Source organism: Chlorocebus sabaeus, chromosome 1 (assembly GCF_047675955.1).
Source record: "Chlorocebus sabaeus isolate Y175 chromosome 1, mChlSab1.0.hap1, whole genome shotgun sequence".
NCBI classification, from domain to species: domain Eukaryota; kingdom Metazoa; phylum Chordata; class Mammalia; order Primates; family Cercopithecidae; genus Chlorocebus; species Chlorocebus sabaeus.
The window spans coordinates 47,702,725-47,726,132 of NC_132904.1; the positions used below are offsets into that span (position 1 = coordinate 47,702,725).

A 23,408-nucleotide genomic window follows, 5' to 3' on the forward strand; every position below is an offset into this window, starting at 1 on the left:
GTGTTTTTGAAGCCATGTTCTAGGAACTTCTCTTGTTCCCCTGTGGTGACCATGGAGATTGAGGTGAGGAGATGTACTTTGAAATTAGTGGCTCTATTTTTTCCAGTATGCTCATTTTGTAGCGGATTTTTAAAACAAATTTTAGGCTTTTAATTAGAGAGCCAGTTCTTTGCTTTTTGAGATCTCCAAAAATTATTCGTTTAAATTCAGCTGTGAAATTAGTGTCAGGCTGTCAGAATGATATTTGTTTATAGTTAAGATAAAATATAAAACAGACTTGGAATTTATTAGCAGTTCTAGGTATTGGTTCTTGTTGTTGTTTCTCATCTGTGAAATTAAAGAGTTGGACTAGTGATTTCAAAGATCTCTTTCAGTTTAAGGTTCTGTAATACATTGATTCAGGACTACTTTTCATTATTGTTGAGTTTTTGTCTTATTTCTTTATGTTTTTTGTTTTACACCTATTGTAATTGACAAAGCTTGCTATATCTACTAGTTACAGGTGCTGAAAATGTTCTTTTTTTTTTTTTTTTGAGACGGAGTTTTCACTCTTGTTGCCCAGGGTGGAGTGCAGTGGTGCGATCTCGGTTCACTGCCTCCTGGGTTCAAGCTATTCTCCTGACTCAGCCTCCTGAGTAGCTAGGACTATAGGCATGTGTCACCATGCTCAGCTAATTTTTTTGTATTTTTAATAGAGACAAGATTTTATCATGTTGGCCAGGCTGGTCTTGAACTCCTGACCTCAGGTGATCTGCCCACCTTGGCCTCTCAAAGTGCTGGCATTACAGGCGTGAGCTACCGCACCCGGCCAAGAAAGTTCTTCTAATAGTGTTAAATACCAGTAGAAGTTAGTGCCACTTTATTTGTGGTCCTTTAGGATAAGATGAGAAACCAAACTCTACACCTGTCTTTCTGAATAGCTTTATGGTCATATAATGTTAATATATATACTATTTATATCCTATACTAGTATCTTGACCCCAAAAACTTGCTATGTGTTTTCAAGGACTTCAACTCTGCATTTGGTTAATTTTATTCTAAGTAGTGCTGATATACTTTCCTATAGAATAATGTTAATTCATTTGAAATCTTTCAAAACCCTCATTTTTATCTCTTCTCCTCTTTATATTCTGATTTTGTATGATTTGGTTATCTGTGCAGAATTTTAGTCTGATTGAGCACACAAAAGTAGAAAAATAAACCATAAAGGATTTTTGTTTCTGCATAGAGATAATGAATTTCCTAAACTGTAGATCCACACTAAACAGACAAAGCCTTTTATTTGGGTGATAGGGGAGTAGAAATTTTAGAAAAAATAAAAATTAGAGTTAAATACTCTTTATAGGTAGTTACTTAAGAACATCAAACTGTGATTTGTGGCTTAGAGTATCCATAAAAATACCTTATCTGGTCTGTATTTAAAGTGAATAATTTACTCAGACAGCAGTTATTCATTTAGTAATTTAATTTGATTTTGTATGTTTAAATGTTTAAACATTTAGTTACCAAAAAAACCCACAAAAAAAACCTCAATTGTAAGGAATCTTACATCTTACGTGTTTTGTGGTTTTTGGCAATTTTTATACAGCAAACAAACCATGGATTAGAAGAAATCAATTTTACAGAAAAAGGAAATTAGTGTATTTTCTGGATCTGGTATCTTCCATGGTACCAAGTAAATACAAAAAGGACCCATTATAAAAACATTTCTTAAATTGTGATAAAATATGCGTAACAAAATTTACCATTTTAACTGGTTTTAAGTATACATTTCAGTGACATAGTTACATTCACATTGTTGTATAAAAGAAAGGACTTATTTTAAGAAAGAGAAATGCAGGTTTCCTCCTCTCAAACAAAGCTAAGTTTTATCACTGGAATTTTTGTCTAATAAATTCTTTTCTTAGCTATCAAGAATTTCTGCTTTTACTTTTGTCATCCTTAACGGTTTCTGAAAATTGAAAGCTTGCTTAGATGTAGAAAAAATTCTCTAACATTTCATACATTAATTTCATGATTTGATGTGAGCATCTGTCTTAGTGTTTGTATTACTATAAAGGAATACTTGAGACTGAGTAATTTATAAAGAAAGGGTATGTTATATTTTTAATATTGGATCCTTTGTGTTGCTTAAGAGTTCAGTGCAAAAACCAGATTTATTCCTTCACTAACTCATTTATTTGACAAGAAGGTTAAAGCACTTACCATGTACTAGGCACTGTTCTAAATGCTTTATAAACTAAATTCACGTAATTCTCAACAACCCTATCAGGTAAGTAGTACTATTACCCCCAGTTTATAGAAGAAAAAACCGAAGCAACAAGGAGATTTAATAACTTGCATAAGTTCACACAGCTAATAAGTAGTATAATCAGGATTCAATATAAGGTAATTTGGCTCTAGAGGATATGCACTAATGCTTACATGTGCTACTTCTCCAGAACCTTTTTCTGTCAACTCAAGCTGTTTTATTCTACTTCCGTGACCTGATTATTTTAATCTCTACAGAAGCAAGTATATAATACTTCTAGCATTCATTCCATTCATAACCCTATGAAAAGCAGGTAGGAGGACTGGTCCCTGTCTTCTAACCTCTAGAAAAAAATCAGTTTAAAAGAGCTCACAAGTGTAAAGAAGTTATCAAATCTGTCTTTGTCTTATGATAACAGCAGTGCTGGCTGGAGACGAGCCATACACCACATTCATATATTTAATTTTAAACTGTGTTGCTCCTATGAATACCTTCACAGGCAGTTCTTTCGATTCCCTAAGTTTTAGAAATCACTTTGAGGGAAGAAAGGCCTTGGAGCACTGTAAAAAACCATTGTCTGTATTTTGTTCATTATCTAGCAGCCAAAAACAACGTTTGTAGGAAAAAGATCCTTAGAAGAAAAAAAATTTTCAAGACAACAAACATTTTATCCTTTTGGCCATCACAGTTTTAGGACTACATTGCCTATAGAATCGTTTAAAAGGTACCATTTTGTGTACTTGTACTGTGTGGCGAAAGATTTTTAAGCAGAGGACCTCATTTAAAATGCCATTTATCCAAGCATGTGCTTGGGTAGTGTTCATAATGTTACCGAAGATATCCTGGCAGTAGGTCATCTCTTCCTTTTCCTTGGGTTTCTTTTATTTAAAAGGAAAATGCTGGTATTTGGAGTTTCAACAGGAGGTCATTCATTGCAGTTTCATGAGCTGCTTGAGTTGGACAATGACACAGAACTGAGTGGCTATAAACATGTAAAACCTTGTTCAGAGCCCTCAGATGAAGTTTTTTAAAAAAGAATTTAATTTCTTCTTTCTTGTGAACAGATTGAAGACCAAATTTCCGTATACCAATCACCGCACAAACCCAGGCTATTTGTTAAGTCCAGTCACAGCACAGAGAAACATATGCGGAGAAAATGCTAGTGTGAAAGTCTCCATTGAAATTGAAGGATTTCAGCTACCAGTTACTTTTACATGCGATGGTAGGTTTATGGTTCCTCAAGCCTCTTGTTTTGTTTTGTAAGGGGGAAATGTTTAAAATATCAATATTGGCCGGGCGTGGTGGCTCAAGCCTGTAATCCCAGCACTTTGGGAGGCCGAGGTGGGCGGATCACGAGGTCAGGAGATCGAGACCATCCTGGCTAACACGGTGAAACCCCTTCTCTACTAAAAACTACAAAAAACTAGCCGGGCGAGGTGGCGGGCGCCTGTAGTCCCAGCTACTTGGGAGGCTGGGGCAGGAGAATGGCGTGAATCCGGGAGGCGGAGCTTGCAGTGAGCTGAGATCTGGCCACTGCACTCCAGCCTGGGCGACAGAGGAGACTCCGTCTCAAATAAATAAATAAATAAAATATCAATATTATCATTCTTTTAATAAACCAATTTTGTTATCATGTGTCTTTTTGTCATTCATATGGATACTTTTCTGGTTAGAACTAGTGGGGAATCAGGTTACCTTTATAAATAGATAATTATCTGAAAAGTGCTGAGTAACTTTTTGTTAATCAGTGGCTCTTGGCCAAGGCCCAAAAGCATTGGATAGAAAAGCTAATTATAATCTAATTCTTTATTTTTATCCTTCATTTTATGACAGGAAGCATGCTTGCTTATAAAGAGCTGTCAGTGAAATTGAAATTCCAGATATCTTGCTAAGTTCTTCTATGGAGAAGATAATTCTCTTTTATTTTAATCCTTTCTTCCAAACTTAGTATGGGTGTCCTCTCTAGAGATGTCTGTAGGAATTTTTTTCTTATAGTTTTAAAAACTAATTTTATTTCCTTGCAGAGTTTATTGCATTTCATAATATATATTATCTTAACAGGATTCCAACCAAGGAATGAGATCCTTTATTTCTACAGTACTTTGGCCTAAGAATTATGCAATTTTTATTCTTTAATGGTTATGACTAGGAATGTGTCTAATATTCAGATACATTCTTTTTAGCTTTGTACTTTTGAAGGCCCTTTGAAAAAATATAAATCTGAAACCGAAAACCATCAGCTACTGTAACAATTATTCTTTTAGTTGTTAAAGGAAAAATTTTGTGGTGGTTGTTGTTGTTGTTGTTGTTGTTTGAGAGAGAGTCTCACTCTGCCACCCAGGCCAGAGGCAGGGGCATGATCTTGGCTCACTGCAGTGAGGGTGAGAGTTAGACCCCATCTCAAAAGTATAACCTACCTGCTGTATTTTTATTTTTCATTGGAAAATATACCAGGCAAATGTCAAACATTTAAAATGGTGAATCTTTTTCTTGTAATTCATTTTAAATCATTGTTTGCTAGATACTGCTAAATATCATCTGTGGGGGATTGGTTCCAGGACCCCCTTCAGATACCAAAATCCTAGGATGCTCAAATCCCTGATATGACATAGTATTATCATATAACTGATACACATCCTTCTGTATACCTTATTTATTTTTGGTTTAATTTTTAAATTTTTAACTTGCATGGGTACATAGTAGATATATATATATTTATGGGATACATATGATCTTTTTTTAAAGCATCAAAGGGAAGGGGTAACATGATGTTTTGATACAGGCATACAATGTGTAATACTACCGTATACTTTAAATCACCTCTAGATTAGTTATATTACCTAATGCAATGTAAATGCTATGTAAATATTTGCTATACTGTATTGTATATGAATAATGACAAGGAAAAAGTGTGTACATATTCGGTACAGATGCAGTTTTTTTCTTTTCAAATATTTTTGTTCCATGATTGGTGAATCCACAGATGCAGAACCAACATATATAGAAGGTCAACTGTGTTAAGTTAAATAAAACATATTATTAAAATTAGTTTCACCTCTTTTGATTTACTTGTTTCAATGTGGCAACTAGAAAATTTGAAATTATATGTGTGGTCTACATTTGTGGACTGCATTATATTTCTATTGTATACTGCTGTCTTAAATTATAAGTAATACAGTCTTGAATAAGTATGAATGAGCAAAGTGCAAATGATGACTAACTCTTTTACAGTGAGTTCTACTGTAGAAATCATTATAATGCAAGCCCTTTGCTGGGTACATGATGACTTGAATCAAGTAGATGTTGGCAGCTATGTTCTGAAAGTTTGCGGTCAAGAGGAAGTGCTGCAGAAGTAAGTTTATTTAACTACTGAGCAACATCTTTGACAATTTCATTTTTAATGGTTTAATCTAGAAAAATTTCAAGTTGAATTTATAATGCAGAAATACGTTGGGTCCTATTGAATTGATTTATCGAATTAGTAAACTTTTATTCAAATATATGATGTCTAAGATGTCATGTCTAAGACAGTGGTGGGGGTTCAGAGATAAGTGAGACATTGTATGGGGGTTCAGAGATAAGTGAGACGTTGTATTCCCTTAAGGAGCTTGTAGTCTTTACAGGAAGAATTTCAGGCAGCTGGTTAATAAGTGATATAATGGGTCTTTCTTACTGTAAAGAGTCGATAGTCACATCATTATAGACTCTATTTTCCTTTTGCAACATGCACTGTTACTTTATGCACAGTAGTCAGCTGTGATTTCCTTTTAGTTGCCTGAAATAATCGTTATATGAATCTTTTTCTTACCCAGGTATTTATTATATCTTTTTTTGAGACGGAGTTTCACTCTTGTTGCCCAGGCTGGAGTGCAATGGCACGATCTCGGCTCACCACAACCTCCACCTCCTGGGTTCAAGTGATTCTCCTGCCTCAGCCTCCCAAGTAGCTGGGATTACAGGCATGTGCCACCATGCCCAGCTAATTTTGTGTTTTTACAAAATACAGCCCTTTGGTCAGGCTGGTCTCGAACTCTCGACCTCAGGTGATCCACCTGCCTTGGCCTCCTAAAGTGCTGGGATTATAGGTGTGAGCCACCATGCCCAGCCTTGTAATTTATTATATCTAGCATTTAGTCTTTTCTTATTTCCTTCTTCATCTTTGTCTTCCTCTTCTTTTTTTTTTACATTGACTCTTCTCCTACAGAATAATTTCTCTGTTTAAATGCTCAGATTTGATTTTAAAACTGTCTCTGTGTTTTACCATTCTCTTCAATTTCTGATGCAGGTGCAATTTAAATTTTACCCTCACCTTTATAATTTCTAATTTGAATAGAATAATAGTGAATAATTAATATATCTTAACAGTAATCATTGCCTTGGAAGTCATGAGCATATTCAAAACTGTCGAAAATGGGACACAGAAATTAGACTACAACTCTTGACCTTCAGTGCAATGTGTCAAAATCTGGCCCGAACAGTAAGTGTGTACCTTATAACTGAATTTCATTTATTTGAATCTGAATAATTCTGCTAATTTGCCAATTTTCAACTTGTACATTTTATATGATTTCATAGTTGGAATGGGGTGATGAACTCATCCTCAACAGGAATCTTCTTAGCAAATGAGGGAGGATCTTCAATCATGGAGGTTTAGGTAACATAGTCCTTAGAGGTAGAGGCATATGTGAAAATCAAAGTGGAGAAATTAAACATTTGGTTGGTAATAGCTTTATACATGAGTGAAAACATCAGGGTGAGTCAGGGAAATATGAGGAAGAAGGAAAAATTTTGAATACTAAATATTGGTTGGGGATGAAAAGAAAATCCACATTGACCTTTGTACCAAACTGAGAAAAATAAATTATTCATCACAAAATGAAAACTAATTCCCTGTTTTAAAAGTTCACTACTTCAGTAGGTGGATGTTCTTTAAAAAAAAAAGAAAAGAAAAGAAAAAAGCTTTCAATGCTTTCTTTTGAGGTTAAAGCAAAATAGAATGCAGGAAATGTACCCATTTTGTTTTACTGCATGAACCTTTGGTGAACTTATGATTGAATTTTTAATCTCTAAAGAGAGTTATTCTTCATTTGGTAGAATTTTGGATGGAAAAATATCAGTGATGTCTGTTTTCTTTTTTTCTTGGTTTTCTTGAGTTTTGCTTTTGTGTTAGGGGTAGAATTCATTTCAATTGGGTAAAGACTTTCATAAAATTTAGTACATTTTGGCAGTCATTGGTAACTTTTCTTTTCAGTTTCTTAAGGAATGATGTCCTTTTTTTTTTTTTTTTTTTCTTTTGGAGACAGAGTTGCCCTCTGTCATCTAGGCTGGAGTGCAATGGCGTGATCTCAGCTCATTGCACTTCTGCCACCCATGCTCAAGCAATTTTTGTGCCTCAGCCTCTGGAATAGCTGGAACTGTGGGCATGCACCAACCCACCCAGCAAATTTTTTTTTTTTTTTTTCGTATTTTTAGTAGAGACAGGGTTTTGGTGTGTTGGCCAGGCTGGTCTCAAACTCCTGGCCGCAAATGGTTCGCCTACCTCAGCCTCCCAAAGTGCTGGGATTACAGGCATGAGCCACCGTGCCCTGCCAGGAATGATGTTCTTGACTACATTTGCATAATGTAGACCTAGGATAGAAGAGATGAGTACCTTGTTCATGATGAGGAGTGGGAGGAAAATTGATTATTATTAGAAAAAATAATGCAGAAATGTAAATGACCTCTTCCCCATCTGTTTTCTACTCCATATTCATTTGGCTATCAGCCATCTTTAAAGTATTTTTAGCTCTCTATTCACTATATATACAACAGAAATAGTTTTTGTTCCAAAAGCTATTTATATATCTGAAAGTAGACTTAAAAGCATTTATGTTTTCCATTTAACAAACAAGTTTTTTTTCAGGATGTTGACTCACTTTTTTTCTGAGTCAGTTACAAATAATATTTAATTCTGATAGAATTTTATTTTCAGTTCTCGGAAAAACACTTTGGTTTCAAGATTTTATCATACACTTAACTATATTTAATTTGACAATAGAAAGACCAAAGAGTGGATTTGATTTTTTTGTGTAAATGTGTTTGTTTAGGCAGAAGATGATGAAACACCCGTGGATTTAAACAAACACCTGTATCAAATAGAAAAACCTTACAAAGAAGCCATGACAAGGTATATAATCTAAAGCATTAATTGCAGGTTTTCAGACTTTGTTTTTGGATGCAAATACACTTATTTTGGTGATTAAAACAACCATTTTGTGTGTAGCATCCTTCAGCCACAATAACTGCTGTTTCTTTCAGACACCTGGTTGAAGAACTCTTAGATTCTTATCACAACCAAGTAGAACTGGCTCTTCAAATTGAAGTAAGTCTTAATTCACATTTTGGCATAATGACTTAAAGATTCTTGCTTCTTCTTTCTCTTAAATGGTAGTGTTGGCATTAGAGTAAATATTTTAGGACTTTAAAGACTATATTCTTTTTAATTTATAAAGAAAATAGGTTTAATTGACTTACAGTTCAGCATGACTGGGGAGGCCTCAGGAAACTTAAATCATGGAAGAAGGCACCTCTTCACAGGGCAGCGAGAAAGAATGAGTGTCGAGCAAACGGGGTCCATTATAAAACCATCAGATCTCATGAAAACTCACTATCATGAGAACAGCATGGGGGGAACCACTCCCATGATTCAGTTATCTCCACCTGGTCCCGCCCTTGACACGTGGAGATTATTACATTTCAAGGTGAGATTTTGGGGGGACATAGAGCCAAACCACATCATTGTGCCCCTGGCCCCTCCCAAATGTCATGTCCTCACATTTCAAAACACAATCATGCCCTTCCAATAGTCTCCCAAGGTCTTAACTCTTTCCAGCATTAACACAAAAGTTTTAAGTCCAAAGTCTCATCTGAGACAAGGCAAATCCCTTCCACCTATGAGACTGTAAAACCAAAAGCAAGTTACTTACTTCCTGGATACAATGAAGGTACAGGCGTGGGGTAAAGACAGCCGTTCCAAATGGGAGAGATTTTCCAAAACAAAGGGGCTAGAGGTCCCATGCAAGTCCAAAATCTAATAGGGCAGTCGTTAAAGCTTAAAGACTTTCTTTTTTTTTTTTTTGAGGCTGAGTCTCCATGTGTTGCTCAGGCTGGAGTGCAGTGGGGCAATCTCGGCTCTCTGCAACCTCTGCCTCCTGGGTTCAAGTGATTCTCCTGCCTCAGCCTCCTGAGTAGCTGGGATTGGAGGCATGCATCACCATGCCTGGCTAATTTTTATGTTTTTAGTAGTGATGGAGTTTCACCATGTTGGCCAGGCTGGTCTCAAACTCCTGACCTCAAGTGATCCTCCCACCTCAGCCATCTAAAGTGCTGAGGTTACAGGCGTGAGCCACCGTGCCCAGCCAAGACTATATTCTTGACATTGATGTTTCATGTCTTGTTTTCGGACCTAAGTTACATCAAAAGTTTTCAGTAATGCTTAAATTAACATGTTTATTCTCACTTCAGCTCTATTGCTAAGAAGAACCTTCAGTTCAACTCTAAAAGCATTTATTGGATGCTTACTATATGCTGAATGCTAGAGTTTTGAAAATGAATGACCTAGTCCCCACCTATCAGGAACTTAAAAACTAGTGGTGAGGGATTTAAACAAAACTTCAATATAGTGTAGTAAAATGTATTATAGAGGTATGCCTTGGAGTTAAGTAGATTAAGGAAGGGCACCTTACCTAAATTGAGGCTTCAAGGAAGGCCTCTTAGAAGGGATGTTGCCTGAACTGTCTTATGCAGTACGAGTTAGCAAGAAAAAAATTGGGAAGGGTATATAAACAAAAGCAGATAGGTGTGATATTTACATGGAAGTATAAGCAATTCTGTGATAGAGTACAAAGTATAAAATGAAGATTGGCAGATGACATGGGAGATAGCTATGTGATTATTATCCTTATAATCCGTGTTAAGGAATTTTACTTTATCTTCTAGGTCAGGAGACCATATCCAGTCTACCTTCTAATTTGTAAATTAAAAAAAAAAAAAATTTAACAAAACCACACACCTGGTTGTTGTTGTCATTGTTGTTGTTGTCATTGTTTGAGATAGTCTCACTTTGTCACCCAGGCTGGAGTTCAGTGATATGATCTTGGCTCACTGTAATCTCTGCCTCCCGGGTTCAAGTGATTCTCCCACCTCAGCCCCCCTAGTAGCTGGGATTACAGGTGTGTGCCACCATGTCTGGCTAATTTTTGTATTTTTGGTACAGACAGGGTTTCACCATGTTGGTCAGGCTGGTTTCGAACTCCTGACCTCAAGTGATCCACTCGCCTTGGCCTCCCATAGTGCTGGAATTACAGGCACAAGCCACTGCGCCTGGCCCCATACCCTTTTTTTTTTTTTTTTTTAAACATATTGTCTCTTGTCATTTACATTTATGCTCCAACAGTAGAGTTGAGTAGTTGGAACAGAGATTGTATATCCTGCAAAACCTAACCTGTTACTGTTTGGCCCTGTACAGAAAAAGTTGGCTGACTCCTGCTCTAGCCACTTAAGGTGTTTTTAGCCTAGAGTGGTTTGGGTGAATTGTTTAGTCCTGTGATCTGAAATCACTCTGGCTGTATTGTGGAAGTTAGATTTCAGGTTGGGATTGGTTTCAGAGCGAATATTTAGAAAGGTTTTTATAGTAGTCCAGGTGAAAGATGAAGAGCATGGAAAAGTTTAAAAGGAAAGAACTGATTAACAATATTTAGGAGATAAAATTGGAAAGATTTTAATAGGTGATGAGATGTGAGTGAAGGGGAAATAGTATAAGTGTAGGATGGCTTCCATATTTTTATCTACTGGTATGTTCTTATCAACATATAAATATATTTATTCAAAAATATTTACTGAATATCTCTGGTAAACTGGAGTTTACTAGAATCTGGAGTTTCGTATGGAGTGTCCAGGCTAGAGATAATAAAATTGGGAATCATCAGAATATAAATTGTATTTTGCGGCCATAAGACAGGATGAGGTCACCAGGAAAATCATTGTAGATGAAGAGGAAAAGAGTTACCCATCCTAAAAAAAAAAAAAAAAATCCCCACCCCGCCCCCCGCCGCAGGAGCCACACCATTTCTCTATTCTCCTTGCCACAAAACTTCTGAAAGTTAAGTGGTTTTACTGCTTCCATTTCCTTTCTTCCAATTCTTTTATATGCCCACTGCAATCAGTTTAGTACTTCCCCGAAACTGTACTTATTAAGGTCATCAAGGACTTCCATGATCCTGAATTCAGTAGTCAGTTCCTAATCTGTTGATCGATTGATGGATGGATGGATGACAGGGTGTCACTCTGTCGCCGAAGCTGGAGTGCAGTGGTGTGATCACAGATCACTGCAGCTGCAACCCCCTGGTCTCAGGTAATCCTCCCACCTCAGCCTCCTGGGTAGCTGAGACTACATTCCATGCCCAGCTAATTTTTATGTTTTTTGTAGAGACACGGTTTCCCTATGTTGTCTGGGCTGGTCTTGAACTCCTGGACTCAAACGATCTTCTTGCTTCAGCCTCCCAAAGTGTTAGGATTACAGGTGTGAGCCACCGTGCCCACCAAATCTTTATTCTTTTCAACCTGTCTGTATTTTTTGATACAGTTGATCATTTGAAATACTTAGTTGGCCTGTGGGATACCACCTTCTTGCTTTCCTTATTTCCATTAGCTGCTCTGTCTCACTCTTACTTGTGGCTTCTTCCTTATTTTCCTGCATATCCCTAGGGCTCAGTTCTAGAACCTCTTCTCTCTGTATTCACATGCTAGGTGATCTTGGTATATCCCTATACTGATTGACTCTGAAATTTATATATCTAACCTTAACCTTTTCCCCAACTCCAGACTCAAATTGTCTATTACTTGACATCTTTATGTGAATATCTAATTAATTGACATCTCAAATTTAAGATGTACAAAACTGAATTTTTTATAGTACCTTTGTGTCTATTCACCCATCGGCCTTCCCTTTCTCTTTTTAAGAGGTTTTTTTTTTTGAGACGGAGTCTCGCTCTGCCGCCCAGGCTGGAGTGCAGTGGCCGGATCTCAGCTCACTGCAAGCTCCGCCTCCTGGGTTTACGCCATTCTCCTGCCTCAGCCTCCCAAGTAGCTGGGACTACAGGCGTTCGCCACGTCGCCCGGCTAGTTTTTTGTATTTTTAGTAGAGACGGGGTTTCACCGTGTTAGCCAGGGTGGTCTCGATCTCCTGACCTCGTGATCCGCCCGTCTCGGCCTCCCAAAGTGCTGGAATTACAGACTTGAGCCACCGCGCCCGGCCAAGAGTTTATTTTTTAAGAGCAATATTAGGTTCAGAGCAAGCTGAGAGGAAGGTGCAGAGATATCTCGTATACCCGCTTCCCTACACATGCATAGCCGGACCTCATTATTTCCCTTTTTAATAAATGGCAACTTTGTCTTCCATTTGCTCAGGCCAAAACCCTGGAGTCATCCTTGACGTCCCAAGAAAAAGATGTTATACATTTCACATTCAGTCTAATTCTGGTCAGCTCTACCTTGAAAATACATTTAGAATGTGAGTGCTTTCATCACTACCAAAGCTGTACTCTAGTCAATTGCAGTAGTTTCTTACTAATCTCCCAGTGTCTACCCCTACAGTATGTCTTCAACAGGCAACCAATATGATCTTTTGAAAATAAGTCACTAAATGGAATGTGATATCCTGGATTATATTCTGGAAGATAAAAAGCTCCTTAGTGGAAAAGTTGGTAAAATCTGAATAAAGTTTAACATTCACTTAATAGCAATATACCAGTGTTAATGTCTAGCTTTGACAAAGGTAACATGGTTTATGTAAGATTTAGTCTAGTTTTCCAGCGTTATATGGGAACTTTGTATTATTTTTATAACTGTCTGTAAATTTAAAATTATTGAAAGGTAAAGATTTTAAAAATGAAAATAGGAAAATTAGCTGGGTATGGTGGCGTATACCTGTAATCTCAGCTACTCAGGGGGCTGAGGTAGGAGAATTGCTTGAAACCGGGAGGCAGAGGTTGCAGTGAGCTGAGATCACACCGCTGCAGTCCAGTCTGGGTGAATGAGACCTGTCTTAAAAAAAAAAAAAAGAAAAGAAGAGCGGGAAGCAAAATAAGAGAAAATCAAAGGCAGAAGGTGGGGCTTTGAAAAGATAAAGTTTGTAAATCCTTTAAAAAATGTTAGATCATGTCACTCCTTCGCTGAGAATCCTGTTTACTATCTTAGTAAAATTTAAAGCCCTAATTGTAGCTTCAAGGTTCTACACAGTATGACTCACTACCTCTCTGATCTGACTTCTTATCCCTTCCCTGTCTTTTTTCTCTGGTTGATTATCTGCCAGTTATGTTCCGCACTGGGGACCCTTGTGCCTGTTGTTCCCCTCTAAATGCTTTTCCCTGAGACATTTTCATGGCTCAACACTTTTTTAAGGTCAGTGTCTAGCTCTAGTGTCAGAAAGGAGAGCAGAGGAAGGGTGGATTTGGAACTAATAGACAATATATTGATAATTGGCACTTAAAGAGTAATGTAGGCTGGGCGCAGTGGCTCACGCATGTCATTCTAGCACTTTGGGAGGCTGAGGCGGGCGGATCACCCAAGGTCAGGAGTTTGAGACCAACCTGACCAACATGGTGAAACCCCATCTCTACTAAAAATACAAAAATTAGCCACGCATGGTGACAGACACTTGTAATCCCAGCTACTCGGGAGGCTGAAGCAGGAGAATCACTTGAACCTGGGAGGCAGAGGTTGCAGTGAGCTAAGATCCTACCACTGCACTCTAGCCTGGGCAACAGAATGAGAGTCCATCTCAAAAAAAAAAAAAAAAAAAAAAAGCAAAGTAATATGAAGTAATATAGGAGAATGGCATGACCTTCAAAACTGGAAAGGGTTTTGCGTGAAGGTGAAGTAAAAGGAAGCAGGAAGTATAAGTCAAATAAGCAAAAATGAGGAGCTAGAAAACAGGCCCTGAGGACTGCAGGGTAATTGGGTATTTGAGAAAATTAGGTGGTTTCATTTAAGCTTGAAGGTGAAGGTTTATAGTAGCCAAGCCTCAAGGGTGGAAAAATTTAAATTTTAAAGGGGTGGTATAGTACTGAGTTTCAGCCCATTCTAACAGTACTTGGCATAAAAGTTTGGCGTAAATGTTTTATGAATTAATACATTATAATGTTTCTTAATGAGGTATGTACTTCTCAGGTAAATGTTGCCCAGTGTTATTAATATGTGACTGACCTCTAAAGAACTTGGTTTTGATACCAAATTTTTGCAGGAGGAAGAGAAGGGTTATTTTCAATGTGGAAATTATTTCCAAATGAGAACAAGGAAAATAAAAGCTGTAGTTTTAGTGATTTGTTACTAATTTACGCTTCTACTTCTGATTCTAATGGAAAATTAATAGCAATTTGCATATGAATAATTGTGTCAGATGAAGTGAAAATTAACCAGGCCTTGCCTTTTCCTACTTTGAAATAAACTATGCAATTGAAAAGCTATCTCATTTCTTTTTCATCACAAGAGAGTAGAGAATGTCTGTTAGGGATATCTAAGATATCTAGTTTCTGACTTCGTCTCTGGAATTGGTCCTTTAAATTTCACCTGCCTATTTTTATTTTATTTTGTGTTTTTAAAGAACCAGCACCGAGCAGTAGATCAAGTAATTAAAGCTGTAAGAAAAATCTGTAGTGCTTTAGATGGTGTCGAGACTCTTGCCATTACAGAATCAGTAAAGAAGCTAAAGAGAGCAGTTAATCTTCCAAGGAGTAAAACTGCTGATGTGAGTATTTTTGGTAACTAGGATTTTATTACATGCAAATATGTACTTAAACAGGAGATTTTTGCCTTCTCCTAGACAAAATATTGTCATTTTAACTTTGGCTTTTACTTTTGGGTTGAATCACTTACTTGGTTAGGTGGGGACTCCTTGGTAAGAAGTTGGGTTGCCTTGGAAGAACTTTATGAGAGTTGACATTCAACAGGTGGATGTCAAACTGTGAACCCTTTGTGTATAGAGGAAGACCTCTGGCATAAATGAGTTGGTTTGGGGTTTAAGGATAGGTATTGAGCTTGGAAGACCTGGAGGACAGTAACTCTCACTTCTCCCTTGGGGTGGAAGCATCCTGATTATTAGTGGGGGAAGTTCTACTTTGGCTAATACTCTCCCTGTTGAAAAGACTAAGGGCCTCAGCTATAATGCCTCAGAAGCAGCCAATTTAGGGGCCTTGCCTTTAGATTATACTGTTGGTTTTAATAAAAGCTGTCCCTCATGGTATTTCCCAGGAGATTTAATTAACTTGCTTCATAGGGACATTTTATCTTTAATTGCAAGGATGAAAGAAGGGGTGCATCTCACGGGCCACAATAAATATAAAGGATAGAAAAGTTATGTTGATGGTGTGCCCCTCGATATCTAGAAGATAATATAGTCCATGCATTCTCAGACAGATCGTGTCCGTATGGTATGTAGCAATGCGGGTTTCTTTTTTTCTACTTTTTTATTTGCTTCTTTTCAGAAACTTACACATATACACACACACATATACACATATATATACACATATATACGTGTATATATATTTATACACACACACACACATATATACACACACACATGAAATTACTTGGAGGTGATCAACTACCATGGACCTAATTTTGTCTGAGGCTTCTATTTATTTTACCCATTTGCTGGATAAAGGAGCAGACAGCAGATGGGAGGGGAGTCAGTTTAGATATATATAAGCACTTTTTTGAGTCACCAACCAAGTGGTAATAAATAGAGATCTAGATTTTTTTCTTTAAGGATATTCTTATGTTGTTTTAGAGCTACTAATGGAAAATAAAATACTGTACTTATCACTTCTAGATTTCAAATTAATATTAACCAAGCAGCTTTTGTTGTGTTTCAGTGATATTTTACAGTAGTTTTTAGTGATTCTGATTTTCTTAATACTAAAAATAATCTTGGTTTGTGGTTTTCCCTTTCTTTTTGCATTATTTATTTATTGTTTTATTAGTTCTGTAGATACTTAGGTTTCCCCTGGAAAAAGTTTCTTTGACATAGTATTTGACATTTTATATTATGTCATAGGCAATTTTCTGACTATTGTGTGTGTGTGCCTGTGTAGGTGACTTCTTTGTTTGGAGAAGAAGACACTAGCAAGAAGTCAACTAGGGGTATGTGTTTAAATCTTTAAATTTTAGCAATAATCATCACCTTTTCCGAGAATCTATTAAATTTTTCTTTTCTTTTTAAATCTAGGCTCACTTAATCCTGAAAATCCTGTTCAAGTAAGCATAAACCAATTAACTGCAGCAATTTATGATCTTCTCAGACTCCATGCAAATTCTGGTAGGAGTCCTACAGACTGTGCCCAAAGTAGCAAGAGTGCCAAGGAAGCATGGACTACAACAGAGCAGCTCCAGTTTACTATTTTTGCTGCTCATGGAATTTCAAGTAATTGGGTATCAAAGTAAGTAACTGTTTAAACAGCCGGGCATGGTGGCTTGCACCTGTAATCCCCGTGCTTTGTGAGGCCACAGTGGGAGGATTGCTTGAGCCAAGGCGTTGGAGACCAGCCTGGGCAATGTAGCGAGACCTCATCTCTACTAAAAAGAATTCTTAAAAAATTAGCCGGCCAGGCACGGTGGCTTATGCCTGTAATCCCAACACTTTGGGAGGCTGAGGCAGGTGAATCACCTGAGGTCAGGAGTTTGAGACCAGCGTGACAAACATGGAGAAACCCTGTCTCTACTAAAAATACAAAATTAGCTGGGTGTGGTGGCATGTGCCTGTAATCCCAGCTACTCGGGAGGCTGAGGCAGGAGAATCGCTTGAACCCAGGAGGTGGAGGTTGCGGTGAGCCGAGATTGCACCATTGCACTCCAGCTTTGGCAACAAGAGGTAAACTCCATCTAAAAAAAAGAAATAGCCAGTGGTGGTGTGCACCTGTAGTCCCAGCTACTCAGAAGGCTGAGGCAGGAGTATTGCTTGAGCCGGGAGATGAAGACTGCAGTGCGCTATAATCATGCCACTGCACTCCAGCCTGGGTGACAGAGCAAGACCCTGTCTCAAAAAAATACAAATAAAACGTAAAAGAAAATACGTGCAGCTTTATCTGGCAACTATTCTGATCTTGTAAAATGTCAGCAACCACTGTTATCTTGGTGTTTAAATGACTAACCAACAAATACCTTTGTGATTTTCTTAAAAATTACAGAGGTGTTTGAAGCACTTCCAGTAAAGAAAATGTAACACTTGCATGCCAAAAGCAGGAAAATATAGCAGGAAAACAGAGCAATTGTAAATTAATAAATATAGGCAGTTTAAGACAGGTGTTCGTTCATTCTTTTTTTTTTTTTGGAGATGGAGTCTTGCATTGTTGCTCCCTGCAACCTCTGCTTCCAGGGTTCAAGCAATTCTTGTACCTCAGCCCCCTGAGTAGCTAGGATTACAGGTGCGTACCATCATGCCTGGCTAATTTTTGTATTTTTAGTAGAGATGAGATTTCACCTTGTTGGCCAGGCTGGTCTCAAACACCTGACCTCAAGTGATCTGCCCACCTCAGCCTCCCAAAGTTCTGGGATTACAGGCATGAGCCACCACACCTGGCCGCCAGTTTTAGTGTATTTGAAAATCAATGTATGAACTGAAAAGTCAGAAATATTTTTAGTGAAATAGTTTTGTAGTAGCTTAATGCTGTAAAAAAGTCTACCGAAGAAATATCAAACATAAGTTTTGCTTAAACTGGGCTTTAGATTAAAATATAGTCATTTAGTGACTTAAATGTGGTGTTTTAATTTATTCAATAAATATTTATTGAGCACCATCTGTGGGCAGTATTCTTAGTACCGGGGATTCGGTAGTACAAGGCAGCAAAAAACCTGTACTCTTCTGGAACTTGCATTTAAATGGATATTGACGGTATCTGGAGGTATTTCATTACAAGGATAATAATCTCCACATTCTCCATAGGCACACGCACGCACACACACACACACATTTGTACATAGACACGCACAAATATACATAGGGACACTAATGAAGTGAACAAATACCCGGTAGAAGACAATACAGAAAACAGTGATAAAGATAGAAAGTAAGTGAATAAAATGCTGACGTAAATAGGAGTAAATGGAATAAAGTTGAGAAAAATAACCAAGTAGTTAGCTTAGGGTTATTGTGTGAACCAATAAAATTTGATTTGAAATAAATTTAGAATGATAAATAAATTGTATATATGAACAAAGTGGTTAACATGTAAGGCTAGCAGTAAGTTAGATTAAGTAAAATACAATTTTATTGAATCTAAGACTCCTGCTTTACAAGATTACCTGACTGTATCCAACCAGCTGTGTACTTGGCAATTAGTGGCTGAGTCACTGCAATCTAATGAGAGAATACAATAGCATCTGTCCCCATAAATGGAAGACTCCCAATAGACTAGGAAGATTGGCTCAATGCAAGTCAGGCACATGCTTAGCTGACTCTATTTCAGTAGCTTAGCAAAGGAAAATGCACCAAGGGAAGGTAATGTTTGTACTCTTTCTACCTAGAAATGAATAAATACATTATTCAGTGTCGTTCAACTAAAATCTGAAGCTAATAACTAACTGGGCACAAAATTAAATTATCCAGCTGGTGTTATTATGACCATGCTTTAAACTGGGACCTAGGAACATACATTCCTCTTTTTATCCGCTTTACCAAACCTCTTTTCTATTGTCATAGAATTTGCAGTGGTCGAATTTCAGATAGATTTCTAAAAATTCAAGTGAAAGGTGACCAGATTATTTCAGATATTAGTCTCTTTGGAGGAAGAACTGCTAATGTATTTGTATTAGTTAACTAATTTGTATTGTCAAGATAGAAATCAAGTTAAACTTTCTTTTCTCAGTTATGAAAAATACTACTTGATATGTTCACTGTCTCACAATGGAAAGGATCTTTTTAAACCTATTCAATCAAAGAAGGTTGGCACTTACAAGAATTTCTTCTATCTTATTAAATGGGATGAACTGTAAGTGAAATTTCTGGCTTTTTATTCTTTCAGTGTGTCCTGTTATCCTAACTTTAATTTTTATTGTAATTTTCATTGAAATTCATTAACTTCTTACTTATGTCTTAAGATCTCTTCTAGATATGATTTTGTAGAACAGACTGAAATTCTCATTAAAAAATATGAAATATCCTTTTAAGCCTTCATATTATTAAATTGCAAAAACATATCATTCTTTTTAGACTTTGTCAAGTTAAAGATATAAATTTATAGTTATAGAAAGGAAGGAAAGTTATAGAAAGGAATGAAAGTTCTAGAAAGACAGTATTTTATAGCATTGCTTCAGTATTTATTCTTTAACACTATATAACAATTCTGGCTCTTAGATTAATCAACACTTAACCAAAAGAGTTATTTTTATTTATTTATTTTTTTTTTGAGATGAGTTTTGCCCTTGTTGCCCAGGCTAGAGTGCAGTGGCGCAATCTCAGCTCACTGCAAGCTCTGCCTCCCGGGTTCAAGCAATTCTCCTGTCTCAACCTGCTGAGTAGCTGGGATTACAGGCCTGTGCCACCACGCCTGGCTAATTTTTTGTATTTTTAGTAGAGTTGGGGTTTCACCATGTTGGCCAGGCTGGTGTTGAACTCCTGACCTCAGGTGATCCGCCCACCTCGGCCCCCCAAAGTACAGGGATTACAGACGTGAGCCACCGCGTCCAGCCGAAAAAAGTTATCTTAAATCCGTGTACAAGATGATGTTTTGTACTATTTATATTTTTTAAATAGTGTTTTTGTTTTTTTTTTTTCTTTTTGAGATGGAGTCTTACTCTGTCACCCAGGCTGGAGTTCAGTGGCGCGATCTCAGCCCACTGTAACCTCAGCTTCCCGGGTTCAAGCGATTCTTCTGCCTCAGCCTCCCGAGTAGCTGAGATTACAGGTGTGTGCCACCATGCCTGGCTAATTTTTTTTGTATTTTTAGTAGAGAAGGGGTTTTGCCTTGTTGGCCAGGCTAGTCTTGAACTCCTGACCTCAGGTGATCCGCCCACCTTGGCCTCCCAAAGTGCTGGGATTACAGGTGTGAGCCACTGTGCCCGGCCTAAAATAGTGTTTTTAAACTAAGGTAACTCTCATTATTTAGGCAGATAGACAGTTGCAGAACTTTTTACTGTTTGTTCCACATTTATTAAATGTTTTCCTATTGCCATATTTTCTTTTATATTATAAAATAATACATGTCTGTGAAAGCAATCAAATAACACAAAAATGCATATAAGTAGAAAGTGTCACTCTGTTTTCAACATTTGCTATCTCAGAGTGCCTGCTCTTGACTTCAAGTGTTCTTTCAGACTTAAAAAAAATAATGCATTGGTAAACATATGTCTGTTGGTGTATATACTTTTTTTTTTCCATGGGAAGGAAGAGAGGGAGGAAAGGAAGGAGGAAGGAAAGCTGTTTGTGTATATACTTATTATATATGTTTATGTGCATTCTTACATCCCAAAACAGAAATTCTCATAAACATTCATCTGGATTTTCCAAAAGGAAATAAAAATGACTAATATTATTTTGCCTGGAAATTAACACTAGAAATCTCAAAGGCATTTGCAAGTCTTTAAAGAAAGAAATGTTATATTTTGAAATTTTATACTGTTAATAAAATTTGTTTATTTAAAATTTTTAATAGGACAAGTTAGCCAGACTTCTGTTTAGCTAAAGTTTACTCAGTATTAAAGATTATTTGAGACTGGTGTGGTGGCTCACACCTGTAATCCTAGCACTTTGGGAGGCCGAGTGGATGACCTGAGGTCAGGAGTTTGAGACCAGCCTGGCCAACGTGGTGAAACCCCATCTCTACTAAAAATACAAAAATTAGCCAGGTGTAGTGGCGGGTGCCTATAATCCCAGCTACTCAAGAGTCGGAGGCAGGAGATCACTTGAACCCAGGAGGCAGGGGTTGCCGTCAGCCAAGATCGTGCCATTGCACTCCAGCCTAGGCAACAGAGCAAAAACGCCGTCTCAATAAAATAAAATAAAAATACCAAAATAAACATTATTTGAAAGGTTAAATACAATACCTAAAATTGTCAGTCTCATTAAAGTGTTAAATTTCACATTCAATCTAATTTGTTCTATTAATACATTTTTCCCCCCATAGAATCATTTTTCCCATCCAGATATCACAATTGCCATTAGAATCACTTCTTCACCTTACTCTTTTTGGAATTTTAAATCAGAGCAGTGGAAGTTCCCCTGATTCTAATAAGCAGAGAAAGGGACCAGAAGCTTTGGGCAAAGTTTCTTTACCTCTTTTTGACTTTAAACGGTAAGTATTACTGAGTTGTAATGATGAGTCACTATGGACACATCTGCACATCAGAATTGGCTAGATGACAAGGAGGTGAGGGGAGGAACATAGATGAGTGAATGAGCCTCTTCAGTTTTTCTAATGTGATAAAAGGAGGTCAGTTCAGAGACACGGATCAGAGGAAATAAAAGTTAATCTGCTGTAGTCTGAACATATCTGACTAGGTATGCACAGCTTTGTTTGCCACTCACTGTTCCATGGAGAAAAGCAGCAGCCAATGACTGTCATTTATATAAAGCACTATATTGTTGACATAATACCACAGTCTTATAAATTCCGTTGATACTAACCAAAGAACTTGGTTTTCCCTTTTCCCGTTTCTTTCCTACTCTTCTCCAGTTTCAGAGAATCTATAGGTGTACATTATTCCCTTCCTTAATTCTCTTTACTAATCTATCCATTACTGCCAAATGTCCCTAGTCTTTAATTGCCATACATCCCACAAGTATGCAAAACCCTATTAGGGATTCTTTCCCTTATCTTTAGGGGTAAAGGAATTTCTTTTGAGCTTGGTGTCTCTTAATAGCCACTGGGATAGCATAATCTATCTGGCCTTTTAGCTGAATATTTTAATTATGTTTTAAGGAATAATGTTTCATGAGATGATCAAGAGTTTTCCAAAGGAAAAAAAAATTTGGGTAAGTTTGGGATATGTTACATTCAGCACATGGGTGCATTCTGGAGAATAGATGATGCACACTGGTATATTAAAGCATCTCTAGGCAGGGCTCCGTGGCTCATGCTTGTAACCCCAGCAATTTGGGTGTCCAAGGTAGGCAGATCACTTGAGGTCAGGAGTTTGAGACCAGCCTGGCCAACATGGTGAAATCCCATCTCTGCCAAAAATATAAAAATTAGCTAGCTGGGCCTAGAGGCACACCCCTATAATCCCAGCTACTCTGTAGGCTGAGGCATAAGAATCACTTGAACCCAGAGGCAGAGGTTTCAGTGAGCCCCTCCCCTCCTGCCCCCCAAAAAAAAAAAAAAAAACTCTAAAGTTCTAAAAGAAAAATTTTTAAAAAAGGAGAAAAAAGCATCCCTAAAGCTTTGTAGTCAAGAAGCCTATTTAACTGCGTCTTATGACAATATATTTACTATAATAACAAACACTTATATAGCACTTACTATATGCTAGGTATTCATCTGAGTGCTACACAGGTATCCTTGTATTTCTCACAACTGCTCTATGAAATAAATGGTGTTCTTATCCCTTTTTACAGGCGGGGATATCAAAGTACAGAGATTAAGTGACTTTCCCCAGGGCACTTAGCTAACACGTGGTAGAATTGAGATTTGAACCAGGCAATTTAGCTACAGGGTCTACATTCTTAACTATTACCCTATATTAACATATTCAAACTTAGTTGATACCATGATACTTTTTTGTTGTTCTAGAATATATCTTTTGAAACCTTATGTTCCAAGGGAACCATTTGGGAAATGGTTTAATAATAAATCTATTTAACTTAAGATAAAACAAATACTGAGAATGAAAATTTCTGCTACTCTAATACTTTTTCTTCTTAAATGGCAAATACCCCGTTTGATTTGCCAGTAATCGTCTGTTGACAATAATAGGATGTTCAAAACACTGACTTTACAAATTTGTTCTTGAAATATTCTTTTCCCATGTGCTTAAAAATAACATTTATTGGCTGGGCACAGTGGCTCACACCTGTAATCCCAGCATTTTGGGAGGCTGAGGTGAGTGGATCACTTGAGGTCAGGAGTTCGAGACCAGCCTGGCCAACATGGGGAAACCCCATCTCTACTAAAAATACAAAAATTAG

The 23,408-nt window shown here is 37.3% G+C and overlaps 1 protein-coding gene across 5 annotated transcripts in view; it reads left to right on the forward strand.

The window, feature by feature from the left end:
* The window catches only part of PIK3C2A (phosphatidylinositol-4-phosphate 3-kinase catalytic subunit type 2 alpha), a 116,820-nt gene that overhangs the window by 53,398 nt on the left and 40,014 nt on the right, over window positions 1-23,408 (forward strand). For 4 of the 5 annotated variants that reach the window (XM_037999644.2, XM_073017987.1, XM_073017990.1 and 1 more), the window contains 10 exons: window positions 3,316-3,473; window positions 5,483-5,603; window positions 6,617-6,728; window positions 8,338-8,417; window positions 8,549-8,612; window positions 14,892-15,035; window positions 16,384-16,432; window positions 16,518-16,728; window positions 19,153-19,275; window positions 21,409-21,576. In XM_037999644.2, coding sequence (XP_037855572.2) covers window positions 3,316-3,473; window positions 5,483-5,603; window positions 6,617-6,728; window positions 8,338-8,417; window positions 8,549-8,612; window positions 14,892-15,035; window positions 16,384-16,432; window positions 16,518-16,728; window positions 19,153-19,275; window positions 21,409-21,576 — 1,230 coding nt within the window. The remainder of the gene's footprint in view (window positions 1-3,315; window positions 3,474-5,482; window positions 5,604-6,616; window positions 6,729-8,337; window positions 8,418-8,548; window positions 8,613-14,891; window positions 15,036-16,383; window positions 16,433-16,517; window positions 16,729-19,152; window positions 19,276-21,408; window positions 21,577-23,408) is intronic. The other variant, XM_037999645.2, reaches the window with a different exon arrangement.